The 16974-nt window shown below is 37.0% G+C and overlaps 1 protein-coding gene across 1 annotated transcript in view; it reads right to left on the bottom strand.

Moving 5' to 3' along the window:
• Nucleotides 1-16974, bottom strand: part of PPP4R3A (protein phosphatase 4 regulatory subunit 3A) — a 41785-nt gene that overhangs the window by 12730 nt on the left and 12081 nt on the right. Inside the window, exons 3-6 of the mRNA XM_009561600.2 lie at nt 11235-11333; nt 8382-8999; nt 617-694; nt 400-516 (exon numbers count right to left, since the gene is read on the bottom strand). Of these exons, the coding sequence (XP_009559895.1) occupies nt 400-516; nt 617-694; nt 8382-8999; nt 11235-11333 (912 nt within the window). The remainder of the gene's footprint in view (nt 1-399; nt 517-616; nt 695-8381; nt 9000-11234; nt 11334-16974) is intronic.

The following is a 16974-nucleotide window of genomic DNA, read 5'->3' on the forward strand; positions in this document are numbered from 1 at the left end:
ATGAAAAACAGAAACTACACTGCTTTTAATTCCTACTTGCAAGTCACACCTAACTATTACTAAAACTGAATTGACTGTAACCTCTTTGTATATTTGACAACTGTTTCCCTGCCCATCGGTCTCTATCCCCGTTTTCTCACTGAATCGTACAACAAGAAACATGCAAAGATAGGAAAGCAAATCAGAGAACAAAAATGTAAGAATGCACTTAGCAATGTCACATTGTAACTGCTTTTGAAGTAGTCTACATGTCCTGAATCTCAAGCTAAGACAAGACAAATGAAGCAAGCACTTCAGAAAACCATGTGAATGAAGTTTGGCACACTTACTTTAAAAAAAAACCAAACCTCTCTGGAGAAAATAAAAATTGTTATCACAAATAAAAATGAACCAACTCACCAATATGACTTCTAGTGCTGGCAGTATGCCCATATTTGACAAGGTTTTGAAAAATGCATCTCTGTTTTGAGGTTGCAGCGTTTGAGAGAATGCACAAAACTCTTTCAGAAAATTTACCTGAAAACCATATATAATACACTAGTTAGTAATTTAAAAAAAAAGCATGTATTACTTTGTAGTGAATGTCCTTCTCACGTATATTTTACAGCTTTCTTACCAATTCCTGTCTTTTCTCCTCATCTGTGGCTTCATCTGTTAGTTGTGCAAACAAGTCTGTCAGAAATTTTTCATCTTCCTACAAATGCAAAACAATACCATTTGTTTATTTGACAATATCAAAAGGCATCCAAGTATAATATAAAGTTCTTCTAAACTATCCCTCCTGCAATTAGAAGAACATATGCTGTGTACTGTAGTTAATCAAACCAGCATCAACTTTCTAATTCAAATTTCAAACAAATTTATACGAATCTTGCTTTCAAGCTTTTATGGTATTCAACACCATCCCACACAAACTCTTCATTCTCAGTTACGATGCATTTTGTATTGCCTTTTGGCTCTCCTTTTTCTACTTTCAACTGCCACTCTCATAATTTCGTCTATGACTTCTCTATTTTCCTTCCTCTTGTCACATGCCCATCCACCTAAGCCACACTACAATATCCCTGTTTCAAATGTTTATTTATTTTGATAAAATGATCTCCCACTCAGGCCTACGAACACATGTATCTCTGGATTGTTATGACATCTTTGCAGCTGAAGTAAAGCAAGGACATGACAAAAGGAGAGCTGCTTAAAAGCAGGAACGAGGCGAGATTCTCTCCCCCAAATGTTGTGAAAAGGGTGAATTCTAATAAAAATAACTGTTCCTGTTGCGTATAACATTTATTGGGTGTTCGGGCTGGCAGCAATCGAAAACCATTGTTATTCTTCATGCTGTTGTGCCTCAGCAAAACCACAAACAGCAGCCAACATATTGAAAATGTGTACTTAGATTGAAAGAAGCAGCAATACTTAGCTCCTCGTAACTTTTATAGTCCTAACTAGAAGATTATTAAAACTGACATAAACCTTCCCCCATTCTTTCCTCAATACTACGCAATAACAAGACAGCAACTGCTTGAAAAAGATGCCTGTACACCAGTTTTTTCCAAAAAGCTGCCAGAGTGGTGTTTCTCAAAGTCAGTAACACCACCTGCAATATCTGTCCATCCCAAAACCAAGGTGCTAGAAACCAAAGTAGCCTTGCCTACACAGCATAAAGCAAACCCATGGAAGTACTTCAGATACATCTACATAAACTTTCTTATATTGCACATTGGTTTTTCACGCAGTCTCAGAAAAAGAGTACCTTGCTGAGAAAAAGAGTACCTCAGTTCCAACAACACACCATGCTAATGCAGCTGTAACACTGTCACGGCCCAGTCCAGGATCTCTACAGCGCACAACAGAGATAAATCCAAAATAGGCATGAGCTACTACCCTACAAAGCACTGTGCCACTCTATAAGGCAAACCCTACATTTAGGATATGCCACATGTTTTCTCTTCTTTAATGTTGTGCTTCTAACGTGACCCAACAGTCTAATGATAATGAAAAAACGATGTCTGGACACAATTTCAGGAGCTATTTCTGCTACTGCTTCAAAATTGAAACAATAAGAGATGGGAGAGGCCTCACTTGAAGTTTACTGACATTCAGGTCTGGAGGATCAAGCACTGTTAATGTAAAGTTTGTCGTTCAGATGTCAACAAACGTGTTCAAAACAACCACTAAGGTCTTTGATTTCCAGAAACGTAACTTAAGCTGTGACAAAAGAATACAAACAACATTTGACTATCAGCTGTCCAGCTGTTATACAGCTTGGTACATTTTCTATTCTAGTACTTAACTTATTAGACATCACAGGTAACACAACTAACCCACAGCACAGGTACTGACATCCTTGTTTACAGAAATCAGAAAAACCCCCAAAGAACACAAAAGCAAAAAATAAAACGTAAAACCCAGTTCTTTTGAAGAACATGCAAGTTATTCTCCATGATTAGCAGTGCATTTAAAGAAAAGGTTCAGTACTTTGCTTTCATTTCTCTTTTTGCTGTTTTGATCAAGATGTAAAACTAATCTCATCTATCAAAACTATTAAGAAGATGTGTGCTTATTCCCAACTGGAAAGTAAAACTTCTACATCCATTCTCACCACAAAATGAACTTTTCACCTCCTTCATAATACCTGACAGAAAGTTCAGGTCAATGCCACAAACACCTCAGAATGATCCTTGGGGAAAAACCAATCTCAATTTCAACATTTAAATACATCAAACCTATGATAGTGGGTACCCAGTATTACCCCAAAGTATCTAATTATTTTAAGTCAAAATGTGGAGGGCGAAGAGAAGCCCCTTGCACCACTGGCGATATGTGGGTCTCAGTTATGACCCACAGCAGAGGCTCAGAGAGAGAGGGAGCTGGGGAAGCTGTATCTCCAGCACTACACAGTGGAGCACAGCAGGCAGGGCCTCACTGGGCATGAAGGAATTACTGACACAGGCAGCATATCTGAAGACACATTCCTGAACAACACTGCCACAATCTATGGAAATGCAGAGTCTGGGAGCAGAGTTCACACTTCAGAATTCACAGAATACCGAATGCCAGAATTACACAAGCTTAAACGTTTTCCTTTTCCCCCCCTCCAACTTGCACAAATCCTCCAAAACATGTCTGTGGAGCGAACACAGCGCAAATACATAATTCTTTGCAGTAACTGGCCTCTTCATACAGACAAGTATCAAAACCCATTTGGATGTATCTTAGAAGGTGGTCACAACTGCTTTCCAAGAAAACAAAACTGCAAACGGTAAGTTCACGGGGTAACTGCAGAACCTGTTTTCCCCAGACACAGAGATTATTATATGCACAATACTTAAAAGCTGCATATACTAAACACAAAGCATATCTATTCTTTTGCAAGATCTAAGTAGATGTTCCTAGGATTTAATACCTTTCAAAGTTCATGAAGATAAAATTAAGCCAGGCTACCTACTCGCTCAGTCATTTCTAAGTTTAAAAACAAGAAAGCCTACAAACAAAGACAGATCACAAAATTATTTAATTTGTGATTCAACTTTCAAAGCAGTCCTCCTCCACACCCCAAAAGGCACTTGAAAAAGCACTCTTCAAAAGCAGGCCTCTCAGATATAATTAACTTACAGATAAATACCTGAACTGAAATCACAGACATGGAGTGACAAAAAACATCCTTTTCTTGAAAAAACATCCAAGGAACTAAATTACACTTAAACTGAAGCAAGAGCATATTTTCCATCCTACTCTCCGCCTCCGTATTAATTTTAAGCAGAAATAACGTTTCAGCCCAGAAAGTGGAATTTTCATAAAATATTACCAACAGAGAATTACAGTTCCTAACACACATTCTGTCCTGCTGCCACGCCAGAAAATCTCATTGAAACATTTTGAACTATCTCCTTTATCTCAGACTGCTTTCCCACACAAGTCTTCATTCACTATCAATAATTTACTTCATTTCTGTACACATTGGAAGTAATTTTCCACAATGAAGCAGTTAATCTCAGAAATCATGACCAGGCACCACTTGCAAGCTTCTTCCACCAAGTCATTCCCTCAGAAAGTACCACGCTTTTACACCTTACTCTACACTTTCCTGAAAATAAACACCTCTAATGTACAAATGCACATGGTCACAAATAATCCTAACAATGTTCTCCACTCCGGAAGATAAAAGCACTCTACGATCTTGCTGGCAAAAAGAACACGCCAATGAGAAAGTGGGGAGAGAACGGAAGGAAATAGTGTTTGCTCACTCTATGGCGCAGTTTTGCAAGTTTTTGTTTTTTTAAGAACTAGTTAATGTACAGGGAAAGAACTGGTGGCCTCCAGTGTGAACATTAGTATCTATTTTTTAAATTGCAAAAGAGCGTCATATAAAGTAAGAAACACCACTTACCTGTCCCACCCCCACTCTCAAAACTTGGCGAACTCCATGTTTCAGCAAGGTTTCTTGGTGGCTATGACATCTCAAGACTAGAACAGGCTGGACCCCAAGCAGTAAGAGCATATTAGGAGGGGCTGAAATTGGAAAAAAATGTTATATACCTCTTCGTATCTTACGTACTGTGAATCATAAAACCTGCAATGGAGTAGGTTTCCATAGTAGCTAATTCTGTAGACTGGAAATACTGGCATCACGGGTTTACTATCTATCATGACCAGCAGTATCTAGTTTAGTAAGATATTGATGTAATTACTTAGAATCACAGACATTAGACAATTAAATCACAAATAAAGTAATTTCCATTTCTCAGAAAAGCCCATCAGTGTAACCATTTTGATAAAGATTATACGGAAGGTAACCTTAATCAAGAAGGAGGGAAGAATACAGTTCATAATCCTAATTACCAAAGTAAATGCATTCTCTATTTTTGGTTTTACCACAGAATGGGCAGAAGTTGTTTACCTACAAAAGCAGGTAAAAACATGGAAGCAGGTATATTCCATGACTACAGTGTTTTTATATATATATATATATATACACATACACACACACATTCTTTTTTTTCAAAGACATCCAAAATCTTTCCTAATAAATTCAGAATTCTTAAGAATCAGCATATTCTTATTGACAGAATTCACTAGTTATAATTGAAAAACTGACCTTAAATTGTCAGTGACCTTTAATGACCTATCTTGACACCAAATACCTTAAACAAGACACGGCTTTTAAGTAAAGCCACCTGGCCTGTCAAAAAGCTTAAGGCAATCTGCAAAGAGTCTTGTACAAATTTCTAATCACTTTTCTGTAACTAAGGTATGGCTGCGTTAAACAGAGATGAGGGTATTGCAAAGTTTCATTTTAGTTAATACACAGCCTGACATGAGAAGAGCTCTTTAGAACTCATCTTTTTTCATACTGGAGGTAACAGTTTTTCTTCTCCTTCCCTTCACAGCTAGTGAGAAAAAAGAACAGAATATAAAACAACTCAGTTGTACGTGCAATAATTGCAGTATGTCACAGGATACCACACTGCTCAGTTTACTTTTAATCCAAAAAGTAAATTTCCTAAAAAGATAGCTCTTCTGTTGACTTCGGATTGTTTCTCCTGGACCACTGTGGGTGTAACAGTAGAAGCATAACAAATTGTATTAAACATCTACTAAGAACTTGACTCTCATCTGTGGCTCCATATAAACTACCATGAAGCATACCAGAAGCTCTTTGATTAATAATGTCTTATAAAAGAAACAGCTTAAGTACACATGTACAGTTATAGTGAGCATCAGGAACTCGTAAATTCTAAACTAACAAATGCCAGGAACTTCAATTAGAGACAACTTTTAATCTTTCATGGAATAACACCCCCCCTTCAAAGTATTGTGATACAACCAATTACAGAAATGCGATACAACCAACTACAGAAATGCAAAATTAAACTGTACAATAATGGAAGAAAGACCTTAAGAATTAGTTATAGAAGTGAAATCAACAAAAGCAGTCTTTTAATTTTGTTCTCAGAATATTATTTATTCTGCTTAAAGAAATGAGAAGGAACAGCAGCATACATTTTATACATGGACCATGGGAATGGTGGGATGGGGAAAGAAAAGGGGAGAATGAAACTTCAGAAAGCAGAGATTACAGGAAAGTGCAATCTGACACATTGCTCTATAAATAAAAAAAGAAATACCAGGTATGTAGGTTTAAACCTTGGCTTAGAGCTACACTGTGAGAACTTGAAAAATCAATCCATCAAGCAAGCCTCTTAACCTCTTAGAAATGCAATGGGCATATAATTTGTGACAGTCTCTTAATTATCTCAAAACCAAGAACTGATCACCAATGTCAAACAATTCTCAACATTATTATATCTCGGGGAGTTCCCCTTCAATTCTACAGAGCTGTGCTGTGAAATGCAATATACATGGGATATATATTCTTCTTGTGTGCTACTAATCCTGGCTCCTCAAGGCTGCAGAAACCACCTGAACAACTGGAAATATTTCTCGAAATTTGAAAGTTATGCAATGCTAAATTTTCTGGCTCCACCAGACAGGAAGTATACTTCAATCTCATTCACAGACAACAACAGAAGTGAAGGTACGGTTCGGAAATCTGTGGCCACACAACAAACCCAAATCTGACCTGAGCTTCTATTTCAGCTGTAAAATGCAATTTTAAGTTTTACAACAACACTAAACCTTGATATTCCAACCCAAGCTTACTCTACATCTATTAGCCTAACAGAGGTCAAAAGAGACAGAAAAAAAGGAAACCTACCAGCCAGTACTCCTCAATCAAGCTACCTCAGGATTTCTAGAAGACGTGCCCTTAATGACTCTACAGGATCAGGTCCCCTTTCTCCTTGCCCAGTTTCCTTTTCAAAGTTCAAGATCTCTTTTATAACCAGCCTCTGACATCTGACACTCCTGAATAATTCTTTCTCTCCTCCTCCTTCTCAAGCCAAAAGGTATCAGTCTCAGGACTTTGATTTTAGCAACCTTTACAAAGAGGTCAAGATACTTCAGAGACACATGTTATACTGGCTACTCAAGTTGAGCCCCCTTAACTGAATCCTTTTCAGCACTGTCTCCAAGTCAGGCTTGTGAGCTTTCTCAAACCGGCCACTCCAAAATGACTCAGGCCTTCTGACTGTTTCAGATATGCATTTGTGACTTTGTTTATCAAGGATACACACAGTGATATGTTGGTTCAGCTAGGAATAAGCTGGGGTCTGGTACTACTGAAGATGCTCCATGTGCCCCACCAAGCCTCCAGTGGCTGCTCTAGTAAGCAATGATCTCTCCACAGGGTACACACCTCAGCTGTCAGGCCTGACAGGTGGTTGTGGATCCAACACTCCATGTCCGGACATGACATATTAAAGCTCTGAGAGAGTGGGTTAAGTAACACCAGTATTTTGTGGATGGAAAGTCAGGAGGCCTATTTTTGACAAGGGTTTGCCATATGAGCTTGGAAAAGGAATTTTCACTCTACTTTGCTGTATTTTCCATGATATTAAACATGGTGCATTCTGAGATTCAACTGAAGATATAATTAAGTTAATCAGCAGCATCTATTGCTTTGTCCACTTGTCCAGATCAGGCACCCCCTACATAGACAGTGGCTATTCATTTACTGAACATCAGGAGAATTAAGATAACAATAATTAACTTCTACAAACCAAAATATATGTGCCGTAACAATTCGCTGAGTTAGCTGAAAGCTTCAGGGAGCTCCCATTGCAGAGACATGCCACCCATTTCTACAGATTTCAGAAGTTCAAGGGTTGGTGCAATATACTTAACACATGCAGGTAAGATATCTAAAGCATCGTATAATCTTTTTACATTTGCAGTACGACATACTGTGTGAAAAAATGGTAATTCCAAACTGTACTATTTAGGGTCTTAACATAGAAACTAAGAAAACATCCAGGCACGTAAGGCAATGTTATGTTCTGAATCTCTACTTTCCAAGCAACTAATGTAATTTACTTCAAAATTAGAAGCAGTTATATCATGGTATGAGATTATATTTGTGAAATTCAGGTGAAGTAATTACTTTTTTTTTCCCATAACAGGACAAAAATTATCCTTTACTGTAGTGCCTAAAATGTCACAAAATACAGGAAAAAAAACCCCAAACCTAACAAAATCAACCCTTCAAAATGAGAACAGTAGTATTAATTTCAAACAACCTCATTCAGGATTATACATGTTTGCTTCATTTAAACCAGTTACAGAGAATCTAGTCCAAAATCTGAAATGTAAGGAGATATATTTAACAGTGTAGTACTCAAATCCACACTGTTTATGTCATACTTCAAAATGACATTCAGAATCGCAGAAGTGAAGGTTCCACCAAAGCACCTCAATCTTTCCAAGCAAAATCACCAAACTTTCTCTGCCCAAGTGCAAGTAGACTTTGAAATTCTGAAACTTACCTGTAACATACCAACTATTTCCACTTTATTAAAAAAGATGAAAGAATGAAGTGTTGATAGCATATTTTCCTCAAAAACTGAGGGAGTAGGTAGGACCATATCTTGAATATACTGTACTCTGTATGTCTGATGTATTTTTTGCTTCAGCTCTGGATCAGATATAGGAATCACCTCTTTAAATTTTGCTGTTTTAGTCAGAAATTCCCTGTGTTTCCGCGACTGTGATAAAGACGGATCATATTCTAGGCATCCAATTACGTCCATTATACATTCCTCAGAAAACATGACTTCAAAAAGTGCAGTTCTGTTCAAAAGGAAAATTCCCTTGATAATTTCATATAAGTGGTGTAGTCCTTCGATGTTCTCCAAATCTTCACACACATGAAAAATTTCTAAGAGCTTCTTAATATAACCCTCATTTTCCAGCGCTAGTGCGAGTTTTTCACGACGTAATGGTGAAGGCAGTGAAGATGCCACAAGTTCTGCAATTTCTTCTAGTCGACTTAATTCACAAGATGGCAATTCTAGGCCAGGTGATGACATATCATCAAAGCGTTCTTCCTCGGATTCGTCGACAAGGTCCTGAGTAATATCAACAGAAGGGTCTTTACCTTGAACCTATAAAATAAAATGTGTTGAAAAAAGTGGAGTTTAATGTTTACTGCTACTTGAACCTTTTTAAAAAACACTATTTCAAATGTCACACTGTTTCTTTGTATGACCGAAACAGAAGCACAAATTAAGTTTGATACTAAATACAGCTGGTTTGGAAAATATGAGCTTATTGTAAGATTTCTTCAAACAGAGAAAAAATATTTTACAAAAAATATTTCTATGTTAGATATTTAATTCTATGTAGTTCTATAAAAAGAAGGAAGAATAAATAAAAAGGCTACATATTCTGAGTACTTCAAATAAGAAAGGAAATTAATAATTAATGGTATGAATGACAGACTTTTTAACAGACTACTAAACCAAGCTATTTGTTTCTAGTCTTTATTCTCTGCAGTCAGATTATCAAATGCAAACCAGTATTACATTATTGCAATGATAGTTTTAAGGATTTATCTATAGGCAATTTAACTGCTTTTGGCGATTTTCAAAGATTCTGTGACCTCAAACAGAGGAGAAAGGCCAGTGTCATTAATTTAACTGTTGTTTTCACTTCTGGAGAGCTGCAAGTCAAAATCTGTTACCATGCACTTTCTAAATACTCAACAGAGGCACAGAGTCCCCTCTTAAGAACAGAAAATCTCAAGCCAACATTAAAAAGAGAGTAATGGAAATCTGAGCTGTCAGAAAAAAAGGCAGAGGACCTGCAAGGGTCTCTCTAGAGATACAATGAGGAAACTGCAGAGAGTACACGTTAGTGAATATAAAGAGAGACAGATGGTTGGGCACCACAGTGTTTCAGCTTTAATGACATCTTAATAAGTAGTTTCTGCTTGGAGTCTGATGTGTCAAATACAGAAAGGCACTACTTTTAGAACACTAGAAGTTAGTGTTCTTTTTAATCTTGAAAATCAGAAAAAAAATCTGGGAGAAATAATTCTTCACGGGTGACAGCAAGCCTGTACTTTGATTAAAATCCAGAATGCTGCTAAAACCCACGTACTGTTTTGCTTATGCATCAGCAACCACTTCCAGTGTAAGTGGTATGAAAGTTTTCCGTTTTGAAGCTTTAATAACTGAAGAAGCTTAAGATCTTTAAAGTACACCAGACGCAAATACAACAGCACGGCCTCAAAACAGGACGTAAAGATACTAGTTTCTTACAAATATATTAGATCTTTATATGAGGCTGAGGAAACCGAACTTCTTATCTGGGTGTTTCCAAGAACACAATTCCCCCTTTCCTCCATTTTGTTTTTGTCCCCAAATTCTGTCCTTTGACATCTAAAGTTCAAGGAAATGTTTCTGTACTTTTTTAAATAAGTGGTAAATTGTTGAAAATACTCATTCCTAAGAAAAGGAGTTATCTATACCCACGCAATTATGAAACCACAGTACTTTTGTTTTATTTCTGAAATCAGTGAGATAAATTCCAAATGACAGCCTTCAGAGATCTAGATAATTGTTAACAAGAGAAAGAGAGAACGCATAGAGGGAGAATTAGACAAATTTAGAGAAATCCCACCTAATACAGCATAGAAATGAAGTTGTAATGGAATGGAAGAAAAAAAAAAAACATGCATAAACTAACAAATTTAACTAATATCAGTGATACTGATCACACCCTCTCGAGTACTGGTCGACAGTTAATACCTGACCAAACGTTATCCAGAAACAATACAGATTCAGTGACTACACAGTCACCTCGTCACAGATGGTAAAACACAGTGAGTTAATTAATACATATTAAAACATATACAGGCTACATATAAATTGGTTGAAGTTTTTAAACTTTAAGAATTATAGCTTTGAAGTGATAATACAGGGAGAGAGCTATCTCCCACATCAACTAACAGATCGGTCTTTCACACTCTGACAGCCAACAGAAGCACGTTATCACAATTACACAGAATAAAGTTCCACTGAGAAACTCAATATTCCCTTCACCGGAAACAGAATGAGATAAAAGAGAAGAATAAGAAATGTATAAAGATATGTTAAGCAAAAAAGACCTGAAAATGCTCTAATACTGCTCCCGCTAGTTTAAGTTTATATCAAATTCCTGGAGGAAGTAGGAAGTATTCAAATTCAAACATACAACGTTTGGGGGAGGTGGCCAAGACAACAGTTTTTACTTTCTCATCTGCTGTGTTCAGATTCACCTCTTAGTGCAGTCTAAACATTTGGAACACAAACATTAAGATGATTTAGGTGTCTCAATCTTACATTTTTCAAACTTACCTGACATATTTTTTCCCATATTTCATCACATCCTGCTTTTTCTTGAAAGCTAAGTGCCAAATCATAATTTTCAGCTTCCGACCACACAATCAAGGTATCCTTTAAAAAGAGGAAGAGTATTTTCAGACAATACATTTCAGATTTTATAAACCTGAACAGCATTTAAAAAATAGAATTTAAAAATAATAATAGCTTGACACCTAATTATGACAGGATAGTACTACAATACAAACATAACTGTCATACTATAAGACTTGAATATGTTCTGAGATTTTTTTAGGATTAAAAACATTTCTGCATAAATCAGAATAAGGAAGTTCCAGGAAGATACTGGACATTTTAGTTCTTAATTGATGAGACTATAACATTATAAATCTCAGAAAGGTTGATCTAGAACATGTATGTCTACCTCATTGCACCCTCTGATAGACTATGGTAACAAAAGCCACAGAAACTGTGCTAACACACAGAACAGCCACTTAAAAAGCAGCCCCAAGACGCCCACAAACTTTAAGCACCAACACAAACTTGAATATGCACAGAGTTAACTGCCTAAACATATGCATACCTATTACACTGGACTACACAAACCATTTTTACTCATTCCAAACTACAATTCTGAAAGGATGTTTTGCCTCAGATTTCTGTAAGTTAGCTGAAACTGTGCTTTACTATGTTTACTACCCAGACACTTAAAGCTCTCTTCTACTTATCAGAATACTTCAAGATTTTATCAAAGCCCTCACACTGCATGAAAAAACAATATATGCAAGTGGAAGCTAATGCTGCAAACAGCAATATCACACACTGATAAGGTATTTGATGTTTACTGACAGTCTGCTCAGTAACTGTTAGACTAAAAAAACCTAAAAGAGAATAAAAATATAATCTGCATTATTTACATACTGAATCAAGTTTTACTTTAAAAGTCGTGTCTTCCTATAATAGCTAGCTGAAATAGAGGCACATTTAATACACATAGCCTCATGAAACTGCATTATTTCAGTTAAGTGCTAAAGCGCACTATAACGAGACATGAGAATTTTTCTACTTATATTTCAAGGAGAACCATAAAATAGGGTTATTTTTTCATCATTAAGTATAGATTTTGCTTATAGTGATTATTCCTAAAGGAATTAATTTTGAATATTGCAAAAGCACTATAAGTTGACAAAGTTTAAGACTTTTTATTAATTATGCTTAATTTATTTCAAATATTAAAATGAACACTGAGGATAAAGAGTAATCTTTTATTTAGATTTTGGTTTGAATTTACTAGAAAACTTAAACTACACTATAATCTAAATAGCATGATCAGCTAGCTCCATTAGAATTCAGTCAAGCAATACAATCTAATCAATTTGCCATTACCAGAGCAGCTCTACTGCTTCAGAGACACTAATGGCTTTACCTTGCAAATGGCAAATAGTTTACCTTTTCCTTTTCCAAAGGGTTGAGGAAGAGGTGGTACCCAGAAGAAAGGGATTTAGGAAGACCACCTCCAAAATACAAAAGGAAGAAGAAAGTCACAATTAATAGTTAATTCTCTACAAGACTGTTCATGGTGCAAACACTCTGGTAATAACAGATCGACAGCACCTAATACTCCTGAATCCTACAGAGTAAGAAAAATAAGAGCCTACAAAAATTTAAAAAGGGAACATCCAAAAGAATAAATGTTGCTGGTTTTTTTACCATCTTTTAAAATCAGTATGTACCTTACTGCAGTATCTGTTGTATGTATTGGGTTCGAAATCTAATTCATTAATCTCCACACTTAGTATTTATACTGCAGTAGCTTTCAAGGCCACTGTTTCATCAGCTTCCCATAAGTAGCGCTTATTTAATATAAAAAAACCAAACCCAAACTCTAACACTAAGTCCTAAGTAGACCCTAGAAGAATTTCTAGCATCCTTATCTAATTACATCTCCATTTAAGTGACAGCAGTTAGATTTCTAAGAAAGCCATTTCCAAAAGATCAAACCATTTTTTTTCTCTATAAAGAACATGAGTAACAAAATAGGGAAATGACTAAAAGAACACAAATAGAGACAGTGAAATTTACATTAACTGTGGTCAGCTGAACAAAGCCTCTAAGTCCCTAAATAAAATCCAGCACTAGACCAAGACAGGTCAGGCTGTCACTCTTTTTCCTCTGAGGAAAGGAGGGATATGGAAGGAGGATGGCAGGCACAGAAAAAATGAAAGGGAAGACACAAAGGCAAAGCTGCTTTTGAAAGCTATAGTCACAGATGTACAGTGTATTTGGCCATAGTATAGCAGTTGTTCTTGTTAAACAAGATCATCTACTATCATACATGGAAGTTCAGACAGGATTTTTTCACCTCTACATATTCTGATTTAATTGTGTCTTCTTTGGAAAGCAAACCAGAAAACTGCTGAAAGAAATTGTTTGAATGGCAGAACAATAATCTTCAAGTTTGGTTTATCAATATTAGAAAAGCATTTTTCAATTACCAACATTAGCAATTTCAAATTTCAGTTATTGGTTGCCTTACCTTGACAAGTATTTCATATTATAGATTAATACTAGTGCCTCAACAGAAATTGTTACTGTCCAGATCTTTAGCAAGAGTGTATTTGTCTGTACATCTTTTCCTCCCTCCAAGTGCTTTCAAAAGAGGAACATGAAACTAAGTTAGAAAAGTACTTCACTACGCTGCAGTTCAAAGTTTATATCCAGTGTTAAATGTGGACAGTTATTAATGTAATTTCATTTCTTAATCCTACAAAGCTTATAATCACCAAAAGAAGAGCAAGTACAAGACTAATACGTGCAGGGAGATATGACTGAAGGAAATTCTAGATGTAATTAGAAGATTAAAAAAACATGAATAAAAGTCTCATTTTTGCTTGTTTTATTTAAACTAATCTCTCTATGCATTTGATCTGAAATCTCCCCAGTGTAATTTGAATCCACTCACTTCTCTGGATCTCTCAGCTATGCAATAGGACTACCTATTGCTTCCAAATGCCAAACATTACTTCCTGTAACTCCAAAAAGTAACCGAAATTTCTTAAGGCTGCCTTCTCCACTCCAAGAGAAAACAGGAGTGTGAACAAATATGTTAGTAATAGTAGCTACGGGTAGAGAGGTCAGGACACAGTCTGGCACATTACCTCTCTATAAGCGTAAAATCTTCAATCTTATACGATGCAGAATAGGAGTTCTGGTTCAGTTTGATCAAAACCATCTCCTTTCTTTTTGGTGTTACATACAAAATGTTAGCCTCAAGACAAGGAACTGGATGGGATGACTAAAATGAACATAAAAATGTCTTCTTATCTTGTCGTTTGAACCAAAACGTGAAATTGCAGTATTAAATCATAACTATGCTGTGTGAACTAAGTCATAGATGTGGACTGATGTTTTATCATTGAAGGCTTTTGTATTGCTTCGCAAGAATCCTAGCATTCTTGCTTCCCACGATTTTGAAGCATTACCGTTCTTGGCAAGATCTTTTTTAAGTAAAATGATCATTAGGTAATTGTTTTTGTAGAGTTCACAACCTTAATGAGTGTGAAAATAATCTGCTGCTTCACAAAAAAAATATTTTGACAATAGTGCCAGTTGGGTGCATCATCACTACTTTAGCCCAAACAAAGTTTGCTGTCTCCCAAGACTGTTTACAAAAATTTCTTTTCTTTCATATTACCACAGAATCATCAAGGTTAGAAAAGATCTCTAAGACCATCCAGTACGACAGTCAGCTCACCACCACCACACCTACTATTATTGTTCATAACTGTTCAGATATAATCAGGAATTCTTAATTTTAAACAAAAATTCTGAGTGCAGAATTTTTTAGAGGATCTATTTACTCAATGCTCCCCAGGAGCGGTATTTATCATTTCTACCAAGGAATGTTGACTTTTTGCACTCTTACCCTTATAAAGATACAGCTTGCGGCAAAACTTCTTTAGAATACAATCAGGCATTTCTCTGCTGCTTGATTTACCATTGGCTGCATCAAGTCCACATTGAGCAAGTTCTGGTTTGCTAAGACATTTTCAAGAAAGCACTACTGTGCGCTACAGCTGTTTCATTCCCAATTAGTTAACCTTCAAAAATACTACTGCAATAGTTCAAGCCACCAAGAGTGGCAATTGTACTTACATGGACAGGTCTTAGTATGTATCTTAATAAATATTCTTTCCAAAAGGCCTACTTTCCTTAATAAAGGGGTTGTTGGATACGCTCTTATCAGTCTCAAGTTCTCACCATAACTCACCAGAAGCCATGCTTTAATTAGACATCAAATCAATTGTATAGTTTATTTCTCCTTTAAGGTTGCATAGGAAGAGGTGAGTTGTTCTAAAATTCTTCATTATTCATTTTCTGAACAAGGATCACTTCTTTAAGAACAGCACCTCTGTCACTAGCACTCTGGAAGGGCATAATTTCACCATATAAAAAACGTGTAAAAAACCAAAACCTGAGCATGGATTGAAGTGTATAAATAAGACTTCACCAGGACATTACAATTAAAATATTTTCTATCTTTACTAGTATATTAAGAAAATAATTAACAACAGAAGAGGAAAACTAAGTATTTCATACCAAACTTACAGGACCACAATTATAACATTTAAAAATAAGAACACCAATAAAACTTAACGTATAGCCCTAAACAAGAATACAAATCAGTAGGCCAAGCGGCAGTACTGATGCACATTTTGCCTTTTCAGAAGAAATCTGCCTACTAATACTAGCTTAACACAAGAAATATTAGTCCTTTTTCTAGCCTACAGGACAATTGTTTAAGTTCATAGAATCATAGAATCACTAGGTTGGAAAGGACCCACTGCATCATCGAGTCTAACTATTCCTAACAATCCCTAAACCATGCCCCTCAGCACCTCATCCACCCATCCCTTAAACACCTCCAGGGAAGGTGACTCCCCCACCTCCCTGGGCAGCCTGTTCCAGGGCACAATGACACTTTCCGTGAAAAAATTTTTCCAGATGCCTAGCCTGAACCTCACCTGGCAGAGCTTGAGGCCATTCCCCCTTGTCCTGTCCCCTGTCACATGGGAGAAGAGGCCAGCTCCCACCTCTCCACAACCTCCTTTCAGGTAGTTGTAGAGATTAATAAGGTCTCCCCTCAGCCTCCTCTTCTCCAGGCTAAACAGCCCCAGCTTTCTCAGCTGCTCCTCATAAGACTTGTTCTCCAGCCCCCTCACCAGCTTTGTTGCTCTTCTCTGGACACACTCCAGAGCCTCCACATCCTTCTTGTGGTGAGGGGTCCAGAACTGAACACAGTATTCAAGGTGCGGTCTCACCAGTGCCGAGTACAGAGGGAGAATAACCTCCCTGGACCTGCTGGTTAACGCTGTTTCTGATACAAGCCAAGATACCATTCGCTTTCTTGTCCACCTGGGCACACTGCTGGCTCATGTTCTGTTGGCTGTCAACCAGCACCCCCAGGTCCTTCTCCTCTAGGCAGTTTTCTAGCCAGACTTCTCCTAGTCTGTAGCACTGCATAGGGTTGTTGTACCCCAAGTGCAGGACCTGGCATTTGGCCTTGTTGAACCTCATGCCATTGGCCTCAGCCCAGCGGTTCAGCCTGTTCACATCCCTTTGCAGAGCCTCCCCATCCTCCACCAGGTCCAAGCTTCCACCCAGCTTAGCGTCATCCGCAAACTTGCTGAGGGTGCACTCAATGCCCTCATCCAGGTCATTGATAAAGACACTGAACAGGGCTGGACCCAGTACC

Source organism: Cuculus canorus, chromosome 5, assembly GCF_017976375.1.
Source record: "Cuculus canorus isolate bCucCan1 chromosome 5, bCucCan1.pri, whole genome shotgun sequence".
NCBI classification, from domain to species: domain Eukaryota; kingdom Metazoa; phylum Chordata; class Aves; order Cuculiformes; family Cuculidae; genus Cuculus; species Cuculus canorus.